Genomic DNA, 24,173 nt, shown 5'->3' with positions numbered 1-24,173 from the left:
GTGCATCATGTACATAGAAGTCCCAGCAGTGATTTCAATCTGCAATCTCCTGCCTAGCAGATATTGGTGAGGAGGTCCTTACTGAAGTACAGATGCCTGGTCCCTTGTTCCTTGCTGCCATTGATACAGGACATTGCTCTCTGAACACACCGCAGAGATCTAACTCCCTGCTGAGAGCCTTTCTCTACCAAACACACTTGTCTCCTTCTGACCTGCCAACTCCCTATTCCACCAGCAGTTTGAAATGAGCAAATATAAACTAATGCACTCATATCAGGTAGCATTAGATTTGTACAGAGGACTTGAATTAAAGACGTTTCTCAGCACCTGGCACCACATCAGATTTTTGCTGCATGGCAAATCAGTGGAAAGTATGAGAGGGGGTCTGATTGAAACATATAAGGTTATTAAGGGATTGGACATGCTAGAAGCAGGAAACATGTTCCCGATGTTGGGGGAGTCCCGAACCAGGGGCTACAGTTTAAGAATAAGGGGTAGGCCATTTAGAACGGAGATGAGTAAAAACCTTTTCACCCAGAGAGTTGTGAATGTGTGGAATTCTATGCCTCAGAAGGCAGTGGAGGCCAATTTTCTGGATGCTTTCATGAGAGAGTTAGATGGAGCTCTTAAAGATGGCGGAGTCAAGGGAATATGGGGAGAAGACAGGAACGGGGTACTGATTGTGGATGATCAGCCATGATCACAGTGAATGGCAGTGCTGGCTCAAAGGGCCGAATGGCCTACTCCTGCACCTATTGTCTATTGTCTATTTTCTATTGTACCAGACACAGGCCATAGCCAATAAGTCAATGCAATTCATCCAGGCATTGTGGAAATACTCTGAGGTTGGGCAACATCTGTGGAAAGAGAAACTGAGTTAATATTTAATTTCAGTGACCTTTGTTGGGTCCTTCTTACTGTGCTGTCTCATGCACTTTGTGCTAATGCATTCACCAATTATATAATTTGGTGGCAGTTGTAGCATACGTGTTTTGGTTGCACAGGTGAGATTTCAAACCAAATATCACATCCACAGCACCCAAAAAACAGATGGTACCTACTAAATTGTATTTTCTACATCTTTCTGATCACTAGAAACTGCAACTGCACCTCTTCAGTAGCGGGTTAAAATATATTTGTGCATTTCATTCATTTTCATTTATTAGTAAAGGAGTTCCAGTAAAAAAAAGCCACAGTTTATATCTCTGTCATGGAGTCATGAGCATAGGAACAGGTCAGTTGGCCCAACTTGTCCTTGTCAACCGAGTTGCCCCATCTGAGCTAGTCCCATTTGGCAGCATGTGGTCCATATCCCTCTAAACCATGTCCTTGAATTGTAATAGCATTCAGGTTGATCATCCTTGGTGAACTAAGTCATGATGAACTAATGTTGAAGCTCTTTTTCTCAATCAACTCTATGCCTTCAGTTTTACATGGAATCTGCAAAAATGTAATGGACAGCAGAAGCAGATTCTGCACCAGTAATTGTGGATAAACCCAGAGGAAAGTATTATGCTCTTGTAATTTTGGTGTATTTAATATTAAGCAGAATAAGCTGGAAAATGAGCATCTATGGAAAGATAAATATTCAACTTTTCTGGATGATGCCCTTTCATGAACTGGGAAAAATTAGAAAGTGTTTCATATATTATCACCCAGTGTTGTAGTCAGGGTGCACTACCACAGATGCAACAGGAGAGCTATCTCTTTGGTCATTGCAAATGAGCCCGAGGACCTCAATTGTAGCATTTTCCCTGAAAAATGTGTGCTGTCCAGAGCTTTCTCAAGGTCAGGTTTAGGAGGTCAACCATGGACCATGATAGGCCTCTGCCCTGGAATGGGAAGAAGAGGGCTATCAGAACCCAGTATTTGGAGAGGCTGTTGCAGTTGGGACTGTCGTGCAGGTAATGCAGCTGCTCACAATTCCAAGAACTTGATTTTGATTCCAAACTCTGCTCACTGTGTGGACTTTACACGCTCTTCCTGTGATCATTTGGGTTCCACCTTGTGCTCCAGTTTAACATCTTGAAGACCCGTTAGTTTAATTGACCAACATAAATAACCCCACGCATGGCTGGGCAGTGGCAGCAGAATTGGGGAGTCAAGTGTTAATGTGTATGTGTGTGAGAGAATAGGAACATTTCCAGGAAATGGAAAAACAAGGAACTGCAGATGCTGGTTTACACAAATGGATGCAAAGTGATGGAGTAACTCCCATCTGGAGTCTGAAGAAGGGTCCCCAACCCAAAGCACCACCTATTCATGTTCCCCAGAGATGCTGCCTGACCCGCTGAATTATTCCAGCAATTTGTGTCCTTTTGTCAATCTGGGAAATGGGATTGCTCTGAAAGCCACCATAGGCTCAATGGGCTGAATGTCCCTATGAAAAACATACAACTTTATTCCATATGACCCCTGCTTTTTTTTAAAATATAATTTATTCGGATTAGTAACAAATTGTGTTGGATTGGTGGTATGGAGTTGCTTGGACCTTGTTAGCTCAGTTCATTGAAATTATTCAAGATTATTAAGGGGTTGGACACGTTAGAGGCAGGAAACATGTTCCCAATGTTGGGGGAGTCCAGAACAAGGAGCTATAGTTTAAGAATAAGGGGTGGGCCATTTAGAACTGAGATGAGGAAAAACTTTTTCAGTCAGAGAGTTGTGAATCTGTGGAATTCTCTGCCTCAGAAGGCAGTGGAGGCCAATTCTCTGAATGCATTCAAGAGAGAGCTGGATAGAGCTCTTAAGGATAGCGGAGTCAGGGGGTATGGGGAGAAGGCAGGAACAGGGTACTGATTGAGAATGATCAGCCATGATCACATTGAATGGCGGTGCTGGCTCGAAGGGCCGAGTGGCCTCCTCCTGCACCTATTGTCTATTGTCTATTAAAGTATTACACCAAGTTCATGCGCTTGTCCTCATTAAGTCCACCAAGCTTTTGCCAACCAGGTAAATTTAGCAGTGTTGTCATGACTCCACTCTTTAACGCACATGAATAAACTGCTAGATGGTTAATGCACGTTCTTGGGACAAGAAGCTAAAAAAATGTCGCAATTGTTTTCATTGGTCGGGGTACGTGCGGGAAGCGGCTGGTTGGATGTGCTGAGTACATACATGGCTTGTTTTGTTCGACATGTCGCTCTTTCAGACGTGATTTGAATTGGCTGATTTAATGTGTGTATTTATCTCGGAGGAGTTTAAGTCATCCCGTCCAAGGGTTTTCAAAAACAGAGAACCAGGAACCGATTTTATTTAACCTTATTGATATACATGTCCTGCCGCAGCAGCACCGATCGCTGTGAGGAATGCATTCTCGAGGTCTGAATGGAATTTGCACTTTTGATCCGCCATTCGGTGGACTCGAAACCAGCGTTGGCCGAGAAAATGTTAAAAAAATGTGCGTATCAAAGATTATACCAGAACATAATTTAAACAAACAAAAAATACAAATTTCCAAAAGATTATGGAAATAAATGACGTAGGAGATAAAACATTTTAAAGGGAGGAGTGGTGATATGTTGTTTTTACAGATACATTGACAAAGCAATTATAATAAAAATAAAAGAGGGAAGTTAACCGATAAACCACAAAAGTCCATATAATGTTATTGTAAATTGTCGGGAAACGCTGTAAAAGTAATTATAAATCAAGTTTGCATTACAGGAAGGATATAGTTGCATTTAATTGAGAGCCAATTGGCCTAAGTGTTCGTTCTAATGGATTTGAGATGGGAGATGGCTGGATAATTAGATGGAAATAGATTGATGTATGTAACGTTTGTTAGAAGTGCAGATGGATATGTGGGGAGGGGGAGGGGGAGGGTAGCATCAGTGTTAAGGTATCGGTACAGATTATTTAGTTTACTTTTCGCGCCGCTTTATTTTAAGTGGTGTGATTCGGTGTTTACGATTGTTTTGGCGGACTTGTCATTTGCATCGAAATAGTTGTGCACAAACGGCCCTTGTTAAATGTACTGCGTGCAATCCGTCAGTGTGGAACAAAGCGAGCTGGGGGTTGGTCACAGGCATGTGTCGACAAGCTCATATTGACGGCAGTGAAGATAAGGACCAGCGTTCGCTTGTTGTTGATCTTACATTTCAGCGTTGTAATCCAAATCAGTGAAGGAATCGGAAAGGCTCGCCGATCCGCACAGCAACACTTTTATGGCATGCTTTTGTTCATTTGGTAAAGTTAATTAGTTTACAGACGTGGTTCGGAGAGTAGCGTTGAACTCTGTGACCGGGTGCTGCAAATGTAATGTCAACACGTGGGCTGGATCTGAAACCGTGGTTTAATGTTAAGCCTGGAATGTTTACATTAGGTACTGCGGATGGGTGCGCTATATTCCAGGATAGCCGGTAAATTACCCAAGAGCGTTTGGTTAAAATGTACTTCTCAATGGCTGTGATATTTCCCAATTGAAATTTCCCTTCGCGCCGGAGGCAATTCACGACAGGCAGAGAAAGAAAACATTTCAAGGCGAGTTTCAGCGGTTGTAGGCAATATTGTGTCTGGAGACGAACCCACCGTTTTGTTTTTTGGGGGGAAAAAAAGTGTTGGGGCCGAAAGCAACAGAAAATTAACTACTCTTTGAGGCAGGTACAGCGACTTGCCCTCCCACTGACACTTTTCCTGGCTTTATCCTTTCAGCGACCGACATCAAAGGACGAACCCGCATGAAGAAGCCTAAGATTACAAAGGGCGACGAGAGTCCCTCGTTAGAGTGTCCGCAGTCCAGCCAGTCGGATGACAAGGAGAAAACGGTTTGTAACGCTGGGTCTTTGCATTGAGCACTGGGGGATTTAACCACCGCTCTGAACACTTTTGTCCGGTACAACCCCGACTCCACGAACTGGTGCCATCTCTGGCAACAGAAGCTCCAATAACATCATTTAGGGAATTCAGTTCGCAGGTTAGTTTCCTGGGCGTATAATTTAATATTTACATGGTGCAATTAAGTGCTTGCTTTTATGCTGTCCGATTTCAGTAACGTTTAAAACGACCTGCAAAAGATAATTCTGAGTCATTGCAGTCAGTTTTAGAACTCGGGGCCCGCACACATTGAAGAGAAACATGATTTACTTTTAATAAGTTCTCTTTGAAAACGTCGGGACCATCTAAAGCACTTTGAAATACACTCGCTGTTAATTTGGGTATCAAGCAGTTTCTGCAATTTAACATTCAGCAAAGGCAGAGAATGCTAGAAATATTCAGTAGGTCAATCAATATATGTGGACAAATAAATGGTTAACGTTTCAGATTAGAGACACCATGTTAGATTTTTGGTTATTATTTCAGATTCCTAACATTTGCAGATTTTTTGGTTTGTAGTTTAATATTACCTGGCTGTGCCTTTTGAAAGTTTAAATTTATTCACGTTTTAGGCCATCCATCTCTTAAATCTTAAGGGGAAGACAGAAAAGGTGATAATCTGGCAGTATAACACACACTGAGCACTGAACTCGTGTACCACCCAATGTTTTGTGCTCTGGTCAATTGTGGGACAAGTCAAAAGGCAATAATGTTGCCACCAAACTACAGATGGTATGTTTCAGTTAAAGCCAACAAAAACAGGCATTTGTCAAATTTCTGTTTAGTTTAGAGATATAGCATTGAACCAGATCCTTCGGCCCACTGAGCCCACATTACCGATCGATTATATGTACACCGGTTCTATGTCCCACACACGAGCAGCAATGTACAGAAGCCAATTAACCTACAAGCTTGCATGTCTTTGGAATGTGGGAAAAAACCAGAGCACTGGAGAAAACCCCTGTGATCATAGGGAGAACATGCAAGTCCAAGACAGACATGGTCTGGATTGAACCCGGGTCTGTAGGGCTGCGAGGCAGTGGCTCTACCACTGCCCTACTATGTTACCCTCGGCAATAGTAAGTTAATTTTCATTACTTAAAGGAACAAGTCTTGCCAAGTAACATAGTGTGAGCTGGACATGGATGCACTAGACCTGCCGAAGATGTGCTAGAAACTGTTGGGTGGGTGTTTACTTAAACTCTGCAGGTTATATCATGGTGGAAGCTAAAATCTGGAGACAGATCACTTTACATAATAGTGCTGGTAAATGTAATCTATTGAAAAGCAAGAGCTTTAGTGACGTTGGCGAGTTGTTCGGAAAGTGTCTTCCAGAGTTTTCTGATAAAAGTAGAAAGCAGTTCCTAGAAACTCGGGTGGCGCAGCGTAGAGCTGCTGCTTTACAGCGCCGGAGACTTCAGTTTGACCCTGACTATGGGAGCTGTCTGTACGGAATTTGTATGTTCTCCCTGTGACTGCGCGAGTTGTCTCGGGGTTCTTCGGTATCCTCCCACACTCCAAAGACGTGCAGGTTTTATAGGTTAATTGGCTTCTGTAAATTGTGAATTGTCCCCAGTGTGTGGGATAATGCTGGAGTATGGGGTGATCGCTGGCCCGCGTGGGCCAAAGGGCCTGTTTCCACGCTGCATCTCCAAAATCTGGTCTACCTCCGTTGATCTAATAATGCAAGCTTTGATCACTTATCATCAAGATGGCTTGCATTTATGTAGTCTTTAACATAGTATTCAAGAAGGTTACCACTAACTTTGGGGAGGAAAAAGTCTGACAGAGCTGCAGGAGGAAGTTGTATTTGATAGCTTATTCTTGCCAATAATATTTAAAAAGCAAGGCATAGGTTTATGGAGCAAATTCCAAGCGTCATGCCTGAAATAGCTCAATGCATTTGGGTGCCAATGGTCAATTGATGTAAATCTTCAGCAGGTATAGTTGGAATAACTGATAAATTGAATAATCATGGGGCTGCAGAAGGTCGGAATAGGCAGAGGACGATAAAAATAGATGAATATTTCACTTGATCAGAATAGGACGATCAGAATATCGGTGAGGTTATTGAGCAAGGTGACTGGAAGGGATTTGGTACCAGTTTCAAATCTTGGTGCTGGATTAAATAAATGGTCAGAAATTAATTGTAGTTAAATTGTAGTTAACTAGGGCCGCACAGTGACGCAGCGGTAGAATTGCTGCCTTACAAAGCAGAGACCTGGGTTCGATCCTGAGTACGGATGCCATCTGTATGGAGTTTGTACATTCTCCCTGTGACAGAATGGGTTTTCTCTGTAGTGCTCCGGTTTCCTCCCATACTCCAAAGACGGACAGGTTTGTAGGTTAATTGGCTTCTATAAATTATCCTTAGTGTGTAGGATAGTGCTTGTGTACGGGTGCTCGTTTGTCCGCACAGACTCAGTGGGCCGAAGGGCCTGTTTCCATGCTTTATCTCAAGTCTAAAATGTGAGGTGGGGTTCAAAAGGGCAATGTTTTGTTCAGCAGTTAATGGAAAGAAGGATAGAAATGAGTGGTGCAGAGATTTAAATGGAAATTTTCAAAGTCTGGATTATCTTACATACTTTGAAGATTTCATTGGTAGATTTACTCCCTGGAGGTCAGCCTCATTGACATGCTGAGTTCCTAGATAGTTGGGAAACACAGAGCGCAGGATCAAGCAAATCCAATCCGTGCCCTGGAGTGGTAGGGAGTTGTTTGATTGATTATCCCAGTAGTTTCGTATTGAGCGCAGTTTTCTGGTCCACCATCCCAGGAGTGATGAGGATTGAATCCTGGCAACATTACGAAGGGTGGGTGGGGGCAGCACTTCTGTTTTACCAGGATGTGTGGAACTTGATATATTTGCAATTGGCATCCCCAAGAAACAGCATGTGGGCAAGAAGTAGATGGGGGGGGGGGGGGGGAGGAAATATCAAAGGGGACTCCATTTTCTATGCCATGAAGACATCCATTCCAACAAAAGCATCAGGGCAGTACATTAAACAGGCTTAAACACAGTTATTAACCTTTACTTTCCCAACTAAATCATACTTTAACAAAATTGCTGTATCATGTTTAATAATTGAAATATTGAGTTTGTTTTGAAATTAATTTCAGTTTTGATTCTGTTTCATATTTTGGCAGATGGAGCTGTCTTGAATTTAAGGATGTAGTGACCTAGATTTTAATTCCTTTTTTTTTAACCACTTCCGGCTCCCCGACTGCATCCACACTCTAAAGTCCCATTAAGGGTCTTTCTTGTTATTGCCAAATCATGCTTGTGCCTGCTCAAATCAATTCTTCAGCCAATACAGGGTGAAAAGAAGATTGTGCTAGGAATTAGCCCATGGCGTTTTCTGGACTTGGTATCTAACAATATCACAATCAAGTCTCCACTTACCCAATTGAATGAATGAGCACCTGTGTGTAAGTGGGCCACTTCAGGAAGTTGAATGATTGTTTTTGTGCATACACCTTAATATTTGTGGTGGACTAATCTTTGTGCATCAATTTAATGAAATTGAAACCATCAGGGAAGGGGAAACTGGTTTGACCAGCTGATTTTTACAGATGTAATACAAAAGCAAAATTGTGTGATTGTTAGAACAAATTTAAATGAATAGTGCTGGAAATATTCAATAACATCCATGGAAGAAGGAGCAGCCAACATTTTGGACCACCTGATTAAAGGGGCATTGAGTTGAAACATTTTCTTTGCTTTTCCTCCCCACAGATGCTACCTGACTTGGCTATTTCCAGCTCACTTTTTATTACTGATTTCCACCATCTGCAATATTTTGATTAGGTAGCAGTGATATTGAGCCCTGAGGGATAAATGGATGTTTTCAATTGTATGGTTTTCACTCCCTGATGCGCCACATTGCTTGGTTAAGTGCTTCTTATAAGAAAATGAGCCATTAAGTAGTCATTTGTTGTTCTACGATCTGTTGTGGCTAGATTTGACTGTTTATAATTACTTTAATCTGATTTGGCTCAACATGAACATGGTATCCCTTTCTTCTTGTACTGTGGAGGAGCTTGGTACCTCCCCAGCCCTATCTGTTAAGATTAGGACATCTTTCCACTTTGCTTTGGTGCTGGTATTCTTTTTTTCTGCAGCTTTATGTCTTTGTCTTGCATCAGTCTTTCCTTTTAATTTGAAATTAAAGATTTTAGCTGGGAAATATAGGTTAGTGGAACAATTGCTAATTATGTTTCATTTACCACCATTGGTACATTTCATTAAGGTAGAACAACATACACCAGAAAATAATACTGAGAGAAATAATGGTGAGTTCCAGCATCGTGTATTAACATTTACATAGAATAGTACAGCACAGGTAAAGGCCCTTTGACCCACAATTGGCACTTTCATGTGCCAATCTTAAACACCACTAACCTATCTGCCTCTCTCACCACCCCAACAATGTTATCTAGATCCCACCGCTCTGTGTAAATTTAAAAATAACTTTCCCCACACATCTCCATTAAACTTTCCGCTTCTCACCTTATTGCTATAGCCTCTAGTGTTGGGCATTTCCACCCTGGAAAAAAGTTTTCAACTGTCTACACTATCTATGCCTCTCATAATTTTATGTACTTCAATTAAGTCTCCTCTCCATCTCCGACATTCCAGACAAACCAATCCATGTCTATCCAACATCACCCTGAAGCTGAAACCCTCTAATCCAGGCTGCATTCTGGAAAAACCTCCTCTGTGTCTGCTCCAAAGCCTCCACATCTTTCCTGTAATGGAGAGAACTGCATGCAATACTACAAATGTGGCCTAACCAAAGTCCTGTAAAGCTACATCATGCATTCCAGACCCTTGTATTCAATGCCCCGAGCAATGAAGGCATGCATGCTCTTCATCTTCTCTACCACCCAATCTACTTGTGCTGCCACCTTAAGCGAGCTATGGACATGGACTCCAAGATCCCTCTGCACATCAATGCTGTTAATTGTCTTGCCATTAACTATATACTCCATTCAACTTCCCAAAGTGCAATACCTCAAAATTGCTTGGGTTATACCCCATTTCTCAGCCCATTTCTGTAGCTGATCTATATCCTGCTGTGACTAATGACAGAGTTTTCCTCACTCCCTGCAACTCCAATTTTGCTGCCATCAGCACACCTACTCATCAATCCATGTACATTTACATCTAGGTCTCTTGAAAGGTCAGTTATTCTTCAAGATTTCTTCAATTCGGCATTTTGATAAATTAATTTGTTTTCTTTTCATTGTGCCATGAAGTATATTTGTTTAGGGATTTGATTGCCAATGTATGTCTTTCTCCAGTATCATGCAGTTGACTATTTTATTTGAATGAAATTGCCACTTTCAGGTTAGTTTGTGTTGCACCTAAACTCTCATCAGCTTCTGCAAGACATGAATCACCGTTGCATTCTTGATGAAAGTTCTGCTTCAGGGACACGTCAGATGATATCGTTCTTTGCGGGGGGGGGGTTCCTTTGGAGTATCACTGGGAATTTTGACCAGGTTGTCCTAGGAGGACACAATGGTTGGTGTAGGAGCCATTTTGTGTTTATTAGCTATCTTGGCATATTTTATTATTTTGAATCCTGTTGTATTATTTTTGGACGCTTGGACACATGAGATGAGTTCTTGGCTTACATATATGGTCATAATGGACATATATGGACTGGGAGGAGCCAGGGGAGAGGTCAGCTTGAGTATAATTCAACCAGCACTTGCGTAATGCGGCAGTTACGTTAGGAGCCTGCTAAGGTTTTAGCAAGTTAATAACAGGATACGAAGGAGTGACGGTGAGATATTAAGTTCTTGCCAGATGTTAACGACGGGAGATAGAAACATAGAAAATTGGTGCAGGAGGAGGCCATTCGGCCCTTCGAGCCAGCACCGCACCGAGATATACTCATTTGTTTCGTATTGTTACTTCAATAAACGACTAAACTGAAACGTCGTGAAGATCTCTCTGTGGTTTTTGCGTCAAGAAATATCGCTCCCCTCCTTCGTCAATGGTAAGCTTTGGGGCTTTATTGGGAATACTGAAGTTGCTGCTACAGTTGGCAACTGCTGTGCCATCTGTCTTCCTAGTGAGTACGAGACTGGGATGTCGGCCAGACAAATTGAGACCTTTTGGCTTTTAGACTTGTTTCAGAGTGCACTGACTGTTAGCCACCCCACCTCCAACTCCTTTACCTGCTAACCAATCCAGGCCTAGGCAATGATCAATATTCCTTCCAATATCCACAATAATGCACAACCTGCCCCCCCCCCTACTGCTCGTGTCATCCCCACAAACATGTTCCAAATTTCAACGTGCTTGTCATTTTGAAGTTCTTGTTACATAATGGTTCTGCTTTTTATGACTTAATTCAATGGAACTTTATTTTCAGGACAAAGTTGACTCAGAAAATATGGCATCTGGAAATGCACAAGCGAATCAGGCAGACAATCCAAGTGAGCTGCTTTCTGCAGAGCAACGTTTCCTAAAGGCCTTGCACAACTTCATGTGTGATCGCAATACCCCCATTGCCAGAATACCTCACCTGGGCTTCAAGAAAAGTAAGACACAATGCTGTGAGATCAGAGTTATATATTATTTGATATGGGAGCCAGAAATCAGTTGATGGGTTCTCACTTCATGAATGGGAATATTGTTTGGTGTATGAATGTTGCTCTCCACCATTAAGTTGTTCTCAAATTCCATTTTGTTCCTTGCATCATTATATGCCGCATGTGAACATGGATCTGTTCTGCCCCTTGTAAATGCCTATGCCGATCTGGTCTTTAGGTTTTGTTCAAAACAAATTCTATGGAATTTTATTGTTTTTTGCCTGGGGAATTGCCTGCATGAATAGCAAAGTGATTAGGGAAGTGAAAATCAGGAAAATGGTTATCCCTTCAGATGTTTGCAAGAAATCATTAAAAAAAATATCACCAGCTAGTTTTTATTCTCACTAACATGTCAAATTTAATCTATCGCATGGTTAAAAACAAGGATGTTCTTCTCAGAACACACAAGATTGAAGTAATTTTCCAAGTGATAAACATAACAAAATGGTAGCTATTCACTTGTATTTATTGGTAATGCTTAAAATTATGTCTTAATATATCTTGACAGTAGTTCCTGCTGGTCACTAAAAACTGTTTGTGCAGTCAGTACATGTGTCCATTGACTCGTCATTGATTTTAAGTAGGAAGAACAAAAGAGATTGTTGTATAAAGGTGATCAAATAGAAATGGCCATTGTTCTTGGTGGACACTGCCCCTTCAAAGCAACTTAAAAATCCAGTGAATAAAGGGGCTAAAAGGGAATATTTGTGCTCCTTAGTGGTAAATTGCAGAATATTGACCATGACAGAATAATTGTGCTTATGACTCATTTGAAAAATTGAAAAAAAATGCTTCCTGAAGAGTCTAAAAAGGATTATTATATAATGAAATAAATATTTATTTGTATTTGATTCTTTTTATGGAGCAAGGGTATGGAACCCTGTCACTTGTACTTTTCCTGGTTGATAAGTTGTTCTTCAAGAGTCTGCCATCTTCTACCTTTAATGCGAGATTTAATGTACAAAGGAAATGACATGATGTGCCAGCTGCCCAGTGCCGCTTTGTGGTGAACAGAGTCCACCACAAAAAGGTTACCTGATCATAATCCAGAACATGACCAACCCCCCATGTGGGGACACTGAAGGCAAAAGAAAACACTAGAAGCATCTCTGGAGACTTGCACCTTCTGTCTCTGTAGATGCTGAATGACCAATAAGTTCATTCCGTGTAGGAAGGAACTACAGATGCTGGTTTATACCAAAGATAGACACAAAATGCTGGAGTAACTTAATGGAACAGGCAGCATCTCTGGAGAAAAAAACCAAATGATGTTTTGGGTCGGAACCCTTCTTCAGACTGAAAGTAGGGGGGTGGGGAAAATAAACTGAAGGTGAGGAAAGGCTAGAACAAAGAAGGGCCGGCAACACATGACCTCAGGAAGGGTGGAGCGCATAATGTCGCATTGTTGGCTGGGGAAGATATGATAACGAGAGAGATGCAAGGATGCCAACAGTAGAACTGGTAGGACAACTAGGGTGGGGTGGGGGAGGGAATGCAGGAGGTACTTAAAATTGGAGAAATCAGTGTTCATACTGCAGTGTTGTGAGCTGCCAAAGTGAAATATGAGGAGCTATGAACCATTGCTCCTGCCACGATCAGCATTTTTCTGCAATGCCCAAAATATATATAGTTTCCTACCACATGACCAAGCGTGTACCCATTTTGTTATACGATAACAAACAATAATATTGGTCTCCAATCTTTCTTGATCCTGACTAATCAATATTAAAGAATCAAAAATATTTATGCTGCAGGAAATTGTAAAATAAAACAGAAAATGCAGAAAAATTTAGCAGATCAGGCAGGCATCTAAGGGCAGAGAACACTTGTGACTAGAATAGATAATTATTATTTTGTGCAGCACAGTGTATAATTTTGATGAGCTTACTGGAATTCAGTTACACCAGACATCATCCTCATTTAACATAATTTCAGCTGGATATAAAAAGGAAGAAAATAAATAATCACTGTTAATATGCTGAGTAATATTTTTCTCAGTGTTTTGCTGTGAACCTGACTCTCTTATAGGGGATAGACAAAATGCTGGAGTAACTCAGTGGGACAGGTAGCATCTCTGGAGAGAAGGAATGGGTGACCTTGCGGGTCGGGTCTGAGGAAGGGTCTCGACCCAATCCTTCTCCAGCATTTTGTGTCTCCCTACGATTTAAACCAGCATCTGCAGTTCTTTCTGACACATCTTTTATAAGGGAGATGGGTTCTTTACTTCTCTCTAGGGGATCAGAAGAGCTACCAATTAAAGTGGAAGGCCCAAGCTTGTATTAGTAAAGTTGTTTCATCATTCTTCTTTGTTACTGATGAACCACACTGCTGGGATTTGTTAGCCATTTTAGACATCTGTGGTGCAGGTAGTAATATTAAACATGTTCAAACTTGAACATAGACATCCCAACAGAATTCCTGGGAGGCATCTCATCCTTTGACCAGCAGACTGCAGACTAACCTGTCTGGCTTTAATATTTATTTCTTATGCCACAGATTACTGTGTATTTATTTACAGGGTATGGGGTTGTGGCTAGTGACTGGGTGCCAATGCTGATTTTCCTTTGTCTCTTATCCAAAGACACTGGGACCATGGTAAAGCAGAGCTCACTGGAAGGAAAATTCAGGGAGGCTGTGCAATGAGTGGGCACATTTTTTATCCACTCCTGAACTGAAAATACTTTTTCAAAGTGCAGTTGCCGTGTGATTAGAACTGAGATGTACTACAAGCTTGCATGGATAATGTGTCAATTTCTGTTGCGAATTCTTTAACTGCAAAGTGGGCCATGACTATAAAACAAGAGGTTTCAAGTACTCAAAGTTTGCAGGTGCTTCCTGGTTGATGGGATACACAATTTATTTGTTTCCCATGTCTTGGATTTTGCAGGTTTCATCAGCTTATTACTGAACACAGTCTTTGACCTAATGTATGTTTGTTTAGTTTAAAAGTTAAACCTTATTGTAACCTTTGGAACATTTGAACATAAATGCCTCTGATATAATTTACAGAAAGCCTCACAGTAATACATTGCCCAAAAAGGGCTAACTGATCTCAGTGATGTGGTTTAAGAATAGGAAACCTATGCAGCATAATTCTTGAAGAATTTGTCAATGTTTTTACTAATATAAGCTTTGGGATAATGTGATTTGTATCTCCTTGGGCATTCTGCAAAACAAAATTGTGCAGTTCATTCTGTAGCCGTAAAATAAAGTTTTGTATTCTATGGATCTAGTTCATTCACCTCAGAAATATACAGAGAACAAAGGGCATTTATAGAGTGATAAAAGCCAACTAAATGTAGAGACAAATTTCTTCCATTAGTTATCCTTGCACCAAAATAGATGGTCAAGGATCTGAACCAATGTTTTCCCCTTAACTAACCAGATTAATAAATGCCATCTGTAACTTGGATCCATAAAGCCAATGGAATGGGACGTTTCTTAATTGTTTTGACTTGTTGTTAGAACATAAAACCGTGCAGCACAGGAGCGGGCCCTTTGACCTTCCATGTCTGCACCAACCATAATGCAAATCTAACAAGTCCCATTTGTCTAGATATGGTCTGTATCACTCTATTCTGTGCCCATTCATGTGAAGTAATACTGTAAAATTCTTTATTTTCTCATTTTTTTATATATATATATATATATATATATATATATACTGAAGCCTGTGGAATTCTTCACATCTGCCATTTACCCTGGACAATACTGAAATTACTCTAATCAAATTCATCCTGTGAGCTTGTGACAGAAGCAACCCATCGCTCCTTAGTTTTCTTCACGTTATTTGCAACCTTTAACGTGATCCTCCATGCAATACATCTTCAACACCTCTCCACTGTCAACCAGCTGGGTGGGTCTAGACTGCTTGAATTCTATTCTTATCCATGCATCCAAGGCCAGAGAATTACCAGCAATGGTTTCTCTTCCTGCACCTGCCCTCTTATTTTGGAGTTGGGTCCCCCTATTTATGACTCTCGCACTCCTCCAGTAACTCAAGGTTATCCAAAACTTAATTGTCCTGATCCAAATTTACACTGTGTGATGTTTGTGTCTCGCACCTAAAGTTACTGACCTACAATGCTTCCAAGTTGAGCAACAATGCAATTAAAAAATTATCTTGAATCCCTCCCTCCCCATTCCTCCAGCTGCAAACTTCCAAGTTAACTGCATTCTAATTCTGACATCTATGACCCTGAATTTAATAGCTCAGCCCCAAGATTCTTTGGACATTTCTGCTACTTTACAAAGTCAAGTGTTTGATTATATGCATTGGGAATGGAGCAATGAAATACTTATTTGTCGCAGCTCTGCAGGCGCATAAATGTAACAGCACAACATATAAATATACAATAAACAAAAATACAATATATTATACGTAATGCTGGGTAACCAGACCATAATCGTGAAAATCGAAGTACATAGTGCCACTGAAACAAATTTGTTGTAGTAGATTGTTGTTGAGGAAGGTTTGTGCTGTTGTTCAAAAGCCTGATGTTTAACGGGAAGAAGCTGTTCTTGGGACTAGTGTCACTGTTTGGAGCCATCTGCATCTTCTTCCCGATGGTCCCAGCAAGATTAGAGCATAGCCAGGGTGGTGTGAGTCTTTGATATTAGCTGCTTTTTTTTAACACAGTGCTTCTTGTAGACCCCTTTCATAGTGAGGAGGTCAATACCCACAATGGACTGGGGCAATGTCCACCACTTTCTGGAAACTCCTTCTTACCTGGGTGTATACATCTCCAGACCAGGCCCTGATGTTACCAGTCAGTCTGCTCTACCTGGAGATGCGTGATAAATTGAAATTGTTATTTGAAAGTGTTCTAATGGAATGCCTGGGCAGTTTGCAACCCAGTGGTATGAACATCGACTTCTCCAACTTTAGATAGTTCCTCTGTCCCTCCGTCCCCTCCTCCTTCCCAGATCTCCCTCTATCTTCCTGTCTCCACCTATATCCTTCCTTTATCTCGCCCCCCTGACATCAGTCTGAAGAAGGGTCTCGACCCGAAACGTCACCCATTCCTTCTCTCCCGAGATGCTGCCTGACCAGCTGAGTTACTCCAGCATTTTGTGAATAAATACCTTCGATTTGTACCAGCATCTGCAGTTATCTTCTTATACTAATGGAATGCAGCATGTCTGTGCATTAATAAATGTCCCATAGTTTCCCAAAATGACCGGCTTTATTCAGAATCCTCAGCACAATGGCGCAGCTGGTAAAGCTGTTGCGTTGCCACGTCAGAGACCCAGGTTTGATCCTGACGTCTGGTGCTGTCTGTGTGGAGTTTGCTTGTTCTCCCCGTGACCACATGGGATTCCTTCAGGTGCTCAAGTTTTGTCCCACATCCCAAAGAAGTGCTGGTTTGTAGGTTAATTAGCTGTTGTAAATTGTTTGTGTGCAGGGAGTTCATGGGGAAAGTGGGATAACATAGAAATAGTGTGGATGAGTGATAGATTGTCGGCATGGACTCGGTGGCCCAAAGGGCCTGTTTCCATGCTATATCTCTAAAATGTAAACTCTGAAGATAAATACATTTGCAATACTCCATTGATAAATCTCAGAACTCCTAAAGTTCCACTTCTATTGTAACATTATTAATTTGTGTTATTCTAGGAATTATGAATCAATAATGTGATGTGACATTGGAGTGAGTAGGTTGCTATGAAATACTATTAGCCACATCTGCCCATTTAGTGGTGGCTTTTGAATGCTTTTTTTTCTTTGGATTTAAAAATAGATCGAGAAATTAATACAGGGTGAAAATAGTTCCCCTTGGAATCTACAGCATGGAAAAGGGCCATTTGACACCATTTACCAACCATGTGTCGCATTTTTACAGCAATCCCATGTTAATCCCAATTTTTCATGATTTCCCCATTAACTTAAATTCCCCCAAAACCTATGTTCATATAAGGGGCGATTTACAGGGTCCAATTAACCTAGCAACCTGCTTATGTTTGGATGTGGAAGGAAACCAGAGCACCCAGAGCAGTCTTGTGTAAACTCGACATTGGCAGCACCTGAGATCAGGAGTTGTGTGCTGCCTGTTCAAGTTCTTTTAATTGTATGGCTTTGCTCAGGAAATAACTACAAAAAAAAAGAATTCTCTGAAATGATCTAATATTAAATCTTATGATCTCCCCTCTGAACAAGTTGATAATTACTTCTAAGTAAATGTGGATGACTCCATATTAGCCCGTGTATCATGAGAGAAGGAGGGGGAGGGGCAGAGTTACATCTTAATGTACACCATGTATTTGTACTACTTGACTGTGGTCAATATGCCTGCATGATGAACATTGGGTCTGGATGGTTTTCAAATGGCTCCCTGAACCAGTTTCCAAACAAAAATATTTCTCTCCACTCAAATTCTTGTGATCATTGTATAAAATTGCACTGAACAATTGGGAAGTGAGTTCATTCTTAAGTAACAATAGCCAGTAGCTTCTGGAACTGGTAGAATCATAGAGCTATATAGATAGAAGCAGATCCTTCATCCCACCATGTCCATGCTGTCCAAGTTGTCATTCTGTGCTATCATTTGCCCCATACCCCTTCATTCCACCTTATTCATATATCACCTATCCAAATTTCTCTGCATTTTGATGAAATTGCCCTGGCTGATGTTTGCTCCTGTGTTATTCCACACAGATGCTCTGGGTCAAGCAAGTTGTCCAAGAGTTGCAATATACTTTTTCCTTGCTGTTTTTCTGAGGATCCATAACCTTTTTTTAAAATTGAATTCAAATGCCAATTTGTAATTTTTGGTGTAAGGGTGCTTCAGAATTTAGTTCCACTTAATATGCAGACAACATATCTCAGATTAAATATCTTCATCTATCTTGTAATTATTAATTTTCTTTTGGACTTCTTAAATGTGACATAATTTTCTTTTGGACTTGTTAAGGTGACTTCTTAAATCCCTGCATCTTGTCAAAGAAGTCTAACAGTACTGTTGGGGAGCAGGATCCAAGATCAAGACTCTGGTGATGCATTTCAAAATCAAGATGGTGTGCAGTTTGAGTGATGGTGTTCTCATGTGCCTGTAGTGCATTCATTGTAGCCACTGTGTGCTGGTGGTGGAGGAAATAATGTTCAGGGTGGTAGACAGCTTGCAAATCAAGTGATGGTACTGAGTTGATCCAATGTTGTTGGAGTTCTGGCATGTCCTTGTTCATTGTTTACTGCTGCCTTACAGCGCCAGAAACCCAGGTTTGATCCTGATCTCGGGTGTTGGCTTTATGGAGTTTGCACGTTCTCCCTGTGACTGCGTGGGTTTTTTCTGGGTCCTCTGGTTTCCTCCCACATACCAAAGACGTTTGACAGGCTTGTAGGTTAATTTGCATCTGTAAATTGCCTCTAGTGTGTAGGATAGAACTAATGAACGGGTGATCGCTGGTCGACACAGACTCAGTGGGCCTGTTTCCATGCTGTATTTCTAAACTAAACTCCTCATGGAACATCGAATAGTACAGCACTGTAGGCCCACAAAGTCTGTGCCATACAAAGCTTGCCCAACCTCTCTATGGCTAATACTCGTCAATCCAGGCACCATCCGAAAGAACAACTACTGCACCCTCACCAAAGTCTCCACATTATTCCTATTATGTGGAGACCAGAACTGCACACAGTTCTCCAAATATGCCCAAACTTAAGTTTTAAACAGTTGCAATATGGCATCCCAACTTTTGATGCGTTGACTGAAGAAGGCAAGCATGGTGTACAACTTCATTTCCACCCCATCTACAAGTGTTGCTACTTTAAAGAAGCTATGGACTTGCACCCCAAGATTCCTCTGTGCTTCTGTACTCCTTGGGAACTTGCCGTTTACTGTAAACTTCCCTTTTGCATTTAACATCCCAAAATGCACCAACTCTCACTTGTCTGGGTTCTACTCTGTCTGCCATATCTCCACCCAAATGTTTTGAAGAAAATTAATGATCTCATTGTGGAGAAAATAAAAGCTGTTATATATTTCCCCCCACAAATTATGCTCTCCAAAAGGATGTATTGTTAATTGGTCTTTTTTGGAACCTTTCACAAGAAATGCACACCAATGTTATCATCATGACCCTAAAGGAAGAATGCCAAAATACTATTAGTTCAGATTACAAATGAAGATGAGAGCAGATTTCATTGAGAGATGTTTTTCATTGTGATGAGAAAACATATATTCTCTTCACACACAATTCTTATTTTTGGTGCAATCCATTAATGAATAACCTTGCCTCATGCCTGTTGAAGAGACTTTGATCTGAAATGTTAACTTTGTCTCTTGTCATTATTTTCCAGAGATGCTGCCTGACCAGCATACTCTGTAATTTCTGATTCCCAACATCTGTAGTTAGTAGAGATTACAGAGAAGGTTTTGATAGTCAGTTATCAGAGAGGGAGACTGGTGGATGAGTAATGGGTGTTTGATTTTGAATCTTTCTTGAACAGCTGGCAACATTTCAGTTTCTACAAAACATGGTCATGACCTCAGTGTACAGCTATAAACTGTCTTTATCTGTGATCAAATAAAACATGTCTGGAACCATGTATAAATTCAATTCCAAAGATCAGCTTTTCACAGATCTACCAGGATCTTTGAGACAATTTGTCATTTTTGCATTTGATAAGAAATTGCGAGAGCCATTATTTCCAAGCGCAGTCCAGAAGAATTGCCAACATCTGAAGGGTTTATATGCCCTTTTGAAAAAATAATAATGAATATTCATCTGCAAATAAATATATGCAATATTATTCTACTGAATTATAAAGTCAGGTCTGGTATGATTTAATGTACGGCAGTATATTTCTTCCTCCAACCTTCCCTAGGCAGGTTACTGTTAACTGATGTTCTAGCCAACAAACACTGATGCTACATTGCTCCCACAAAGCAAGATAACCTCTGTTGTCCTTTTGGAATTCTGCAGTTCCATTAATGCTAATTTTGTCAAACCTAGGTTTGATTTTTGTAGTGCGATTTTTGTAAATGTAGCTGTAGGCGAATCTCTCCTTGGCAGCAAAATGTCAGCTTTCAAATTCAAGTGCCTACATTACCGAGAAATTTGATCCATTTGCTCTTTAAAAAAATATATATGTGTGGACTGTTTCTAAATGTTTGCACCCGTTTCCAATAGGTGCCCTACCCATTGAAAAACTAGATCGTGTGCTTCCTGCTACACTTTCATTTGCATGTCGTATCTTCCGGCCTCTGACAATAAATTCTACTTGACTTGGCGTCATCAATGTTCATAGCTTTTAATGACCAAATGACAGACATTGGATCAAAAGGATCAAATAGAACCTACAACTTCTAATTTACTCCCAATAAAAAAACATGCAAACGTCTGGCCAGATGTATTTTAAACTGCATGATTTATCATATCATATCATCATATCTATACAGCCGGAAACAGGCCTTTTCGGCCCTCCAAGTCCGTGCCGCCCAGTGATCCCCGTACATTAACACTATCCTACACCCACTAGGGACAATTTTTACATTTACCCAGCCAATTAACCTACATAACCTACATATAGGAATAGAAACAAAAAGGCTGGAAATATTCAGCAGGTTAGGCACCATCGATGAAAGAGAAACAATTAATGTTTCGAGTCTGAGATCCTTTATAACTTTTAATTCGTTTTTTTTAACATTTCAGTTTTATAATTAGACTTAAAGGGATATTGCTATAAATCAATGCCTTTATTGATACCTTTATGCCCACAATGCCTTTATCAATTCTATTGTATTAAACGCATCTGATACCCAACATGTGGGAAACGATTGTTTTCCTCAGCTTGGTCTCTAGCCTATCGCAGCAATTGTCCCTTGGCTCGTCCTACATTTATGTAGCTCAAGACTCACCAACTGTTGTGGAGAATTTTCTTAACAGTGCTGATCCATTTCCAGAAGCCAACAACTAGTTATTATTAGTGTGTGTGTGTACCAGTACCCATAAAAGGTGCAGTAAAGGTTTTAATACTGTCATAGTGAGTGAAGCTAATAATGAATTCTAAAAGCATAGATGTCACAATTTCACAATTTTTTATCACTTTCTACAGGGCTTTAACATGTATTCCCAGCATGAAATAGGTTGCCAGTCCAACTTTTAGATAAAGGATTCTATTTGGTGGGAAGTGCATTCTGAGCATGGTGGATAGACAGTTATTGTTCATACACTAAAATGTTTTTTTCCTTTTCCACCAGTTGATCTGTTTGTTATGTTCACTGTAACACAACGCCTTGGAGGATATGAGGCAGTAAGTTTCCTTATTTTCACTCAAGTGTTAACATTTGCCTTTAACTGGGCTTGAACAGTTCTTGAAATATTGGGACTCAAAGTGTAGCTTTGCGTTATAAGTTCAGTAATTACAGAATTCGCAAACGTGACCAATAAATTTGTGATCATAAAGTCATACAGCACAGAAACAAGCCCTTCAGCCCAACTCATCCAAGCAAACCATGACACCCCATCTAAGCTAGTCCAAGGGGAGAAAAGCTAAGCTAGGAGAGAAGAGGGAGTGGCCAGGGTGTGACTCAACCTTAATTATGTTGCTAGCCTTGCCGAGCGTAAGGTTTAAATGGAGTCAATGGAAGTAAGGTTGGTTTGTGTGATGATCTGGCCAGTGTCCACAATTCACTGGAATTTCTTGCAATCTCTTTGCTGCTACGTTATCTCCTGTCTGACCCCCTAACTAATGAATCTTGTATCACTATCGCAATGTCTGACTTCACCTTACCTTGCTATGCCACAGTGCCAGGCTCAATGCCACAAACCTGAATGCTGCTGATCCACCCCCCCCCCCCCCCCCCCATCCCACAACAGTATCCAAAGGAGCATACCTGTGGTTGTGGGGGATTGCCATGGGGTTCTGCATTCTCTGCCTACTCCTTTTACTGGTGGTCTTCCATCTACTTTCTGCTTGTACTCCAGGTGTATCCTAACCACCTTACCGTAGCTCCTGTCTGTGACCACCTCAGTCTTCTAGATGATCCCGAGGTTGTTCAGCTGCAGATCTCGATCCCTAATGCAGTCTGTAAGGAGCTGCAGCCAGACTCATTTCCCACAGGTGTTGCTGGGTGTCTCCCTGACTTACCACACTCTGCAGGAGGAGCATACAACTGCCCTAGCTGCCACCTCTGCTGTTCTTGACCATGGAAGATTTACAGGGGGGGAAAAAAGACACAGACCGTACCTTATCCTGCTGTCATGCTCTACACTGAAACCTCTTGAACCAAAGTCTTCCACTTGCCTTCCACAATGCACTCCACCTGAACACAGCAACTCCTAGGTACGGAATAAAAATTCATTCGTAATGGGGAATAAAATGAAACGAATGCAAAATGATGGGGGGAAAAAACATAAAATTTTGTCAAGGGTTTGTTTACTTTACGGAAAATCATGGTATGGACAATTTTCCAAGAAATACAGGCCTCTATAATGTGCTCTGTTTTGTGTAATAAAAATAATGCTCAGATTGTTAACTTTGGAGAACTGCCAGCATTTTTATCTTTGGTCTTTATTTTTTAAGGCTTCTTTCCTTGATAATTATGTCCAAATTGTCTGTTCACCAAGTACAAAATCATTCTGAATCTCCATTTTTCATTCCCCTTCCTTTCTGGTGGTGTTTTCCAAAATAAACTGAATCTTTACTTTATTTAATTTCCCTTGACTTACAGTCTGTCATTTATATATTCTGTTTTTATTTATTCATTTGCCAAATTTGCATTATTCATTGGAAACACCAAGAAACAATCTTCTTCGGAATGCCCTTTGTTGACTGGGAAACCATTAACAATAGAAGCGGTTATTCTCATCCTGTTCAGGAGCCCAAGTCTCATAAATACCAATGCAAATACTGGTTTCCATGGTGAACTTTCTAAAATATATACCAGGATGGCACTGAGCCACCGTTTAAACATCTTTGGTCTTTTGTCAAAATGTTAATTAAAAATACTGAATAATTTCAAATTTAAATCTGAAAGTGGCGTTATCCATTTGCTGCAATTCTTATTAAATATTTCAATTTCCTATTGCAGGTAACTGCCCGCCGGTTGTGGAAACACATTTATGATGAACTTGGTGGTAATCCAGGGAGCACCAGTGCTGCCACTTGTACAAGGAGACACTACGAGAGGTAGGGCACATTTTGCCTCATTGGCAGCCTACACTCCTAAACTACAACCAGCAATAAAACCTGCAACTACAACAATAGACAAAATCCAATACTGTTTCTGAATGTGAGAAACTTTTGTGAGGTTGGTGGAAGGAGTTGCATTCAATGAGCAATGACACAGCGAGACCTGAGAAAATTATATGCTATGCGAAGCACATATCGGCTAGACATTCAGAACCTTTTCCCCAGGCTGGAAGTATCGAAGACTAGGGGGCATAGCTCTAAGGTGAGAGGGGGCAAAGTGTAAAGGAGATGTGCAGAAAGACATTTACACAGAAGATGGTGGCTGCCTGAAACACGCAGCCACACACTGTTGGAGAGGCAGATACAATAATGTCATTTAAGCGACAATCAGATAGGCACATGGATATGGAGGGAGATGTATCACATGTAGACAGATGAAATTAATTTAACTTGGCATCATGTTCAGCACAGACATGGGCCATAGGGCCTGTTCCTATGCTGTTCTATGTTCTACCACTCCAGCCATGCTGATTTTTGAAAGGGCAACCCTGCCGGCCAGACCAGTAACCTGGAGGCAGATTACCGGGAATCTCTGCTCCTAAATATAAAACTCAGCTGC

General features: G+C 40.9%; 1 protein-coding gene across 1 annotated transcript in view; it reads left to right on the top strand.

Annotated features, from left to right (window-relative positions):
• The window catches only part of LOC144600112 (uncharacterized), a 96,163-nt gene that overhangs the window by 58,207 nt on the left and 13,783 nt on the right, over positions 1 to 24,173 (top strand). Inside the window, exons 6-9 of the mRNA XM_078411536.1 lie at positions 4,654 to 4,766; positions 11,202 to 11,370; positions 21,621 to 21,673; positions 23,454 to 23,551. Coding sequence (XP_078267662.1) covers positions 4,654 to 4,766; positions 11,202 to 11,370; positions 21,621 to 21,673; positions 23,454 to 23,551 — 433 coding nt within the window. The remainder of the gene's footprint in view (positions 1 to 4,653; positions 4,767 to 11,201; positions 11,371 to 21,620; positions 21,674 to 23,453; positions 23,552 to 24,173) is intronic.

This window comes from Rhinoraja longicauda, chromosome 14 (genome assembly GCF_053455715.1).
Source record: "Rhinoraja longicauda isolate Sanriku21f chromosome 14, sRhiLon1.1, whole genome shotgun sequence".
Taxonomy (NCBI): domain Eukaryota; kingdom Metazoa; phylum Chordata; class Chondrichthyes; order Rajiformes; family Arhynchobatidae; genus Rhinoraja; species Rhinoraja longicauda.
This window is presented reverse-complemented; position numbering and strand designations above follow the sequence as displayed.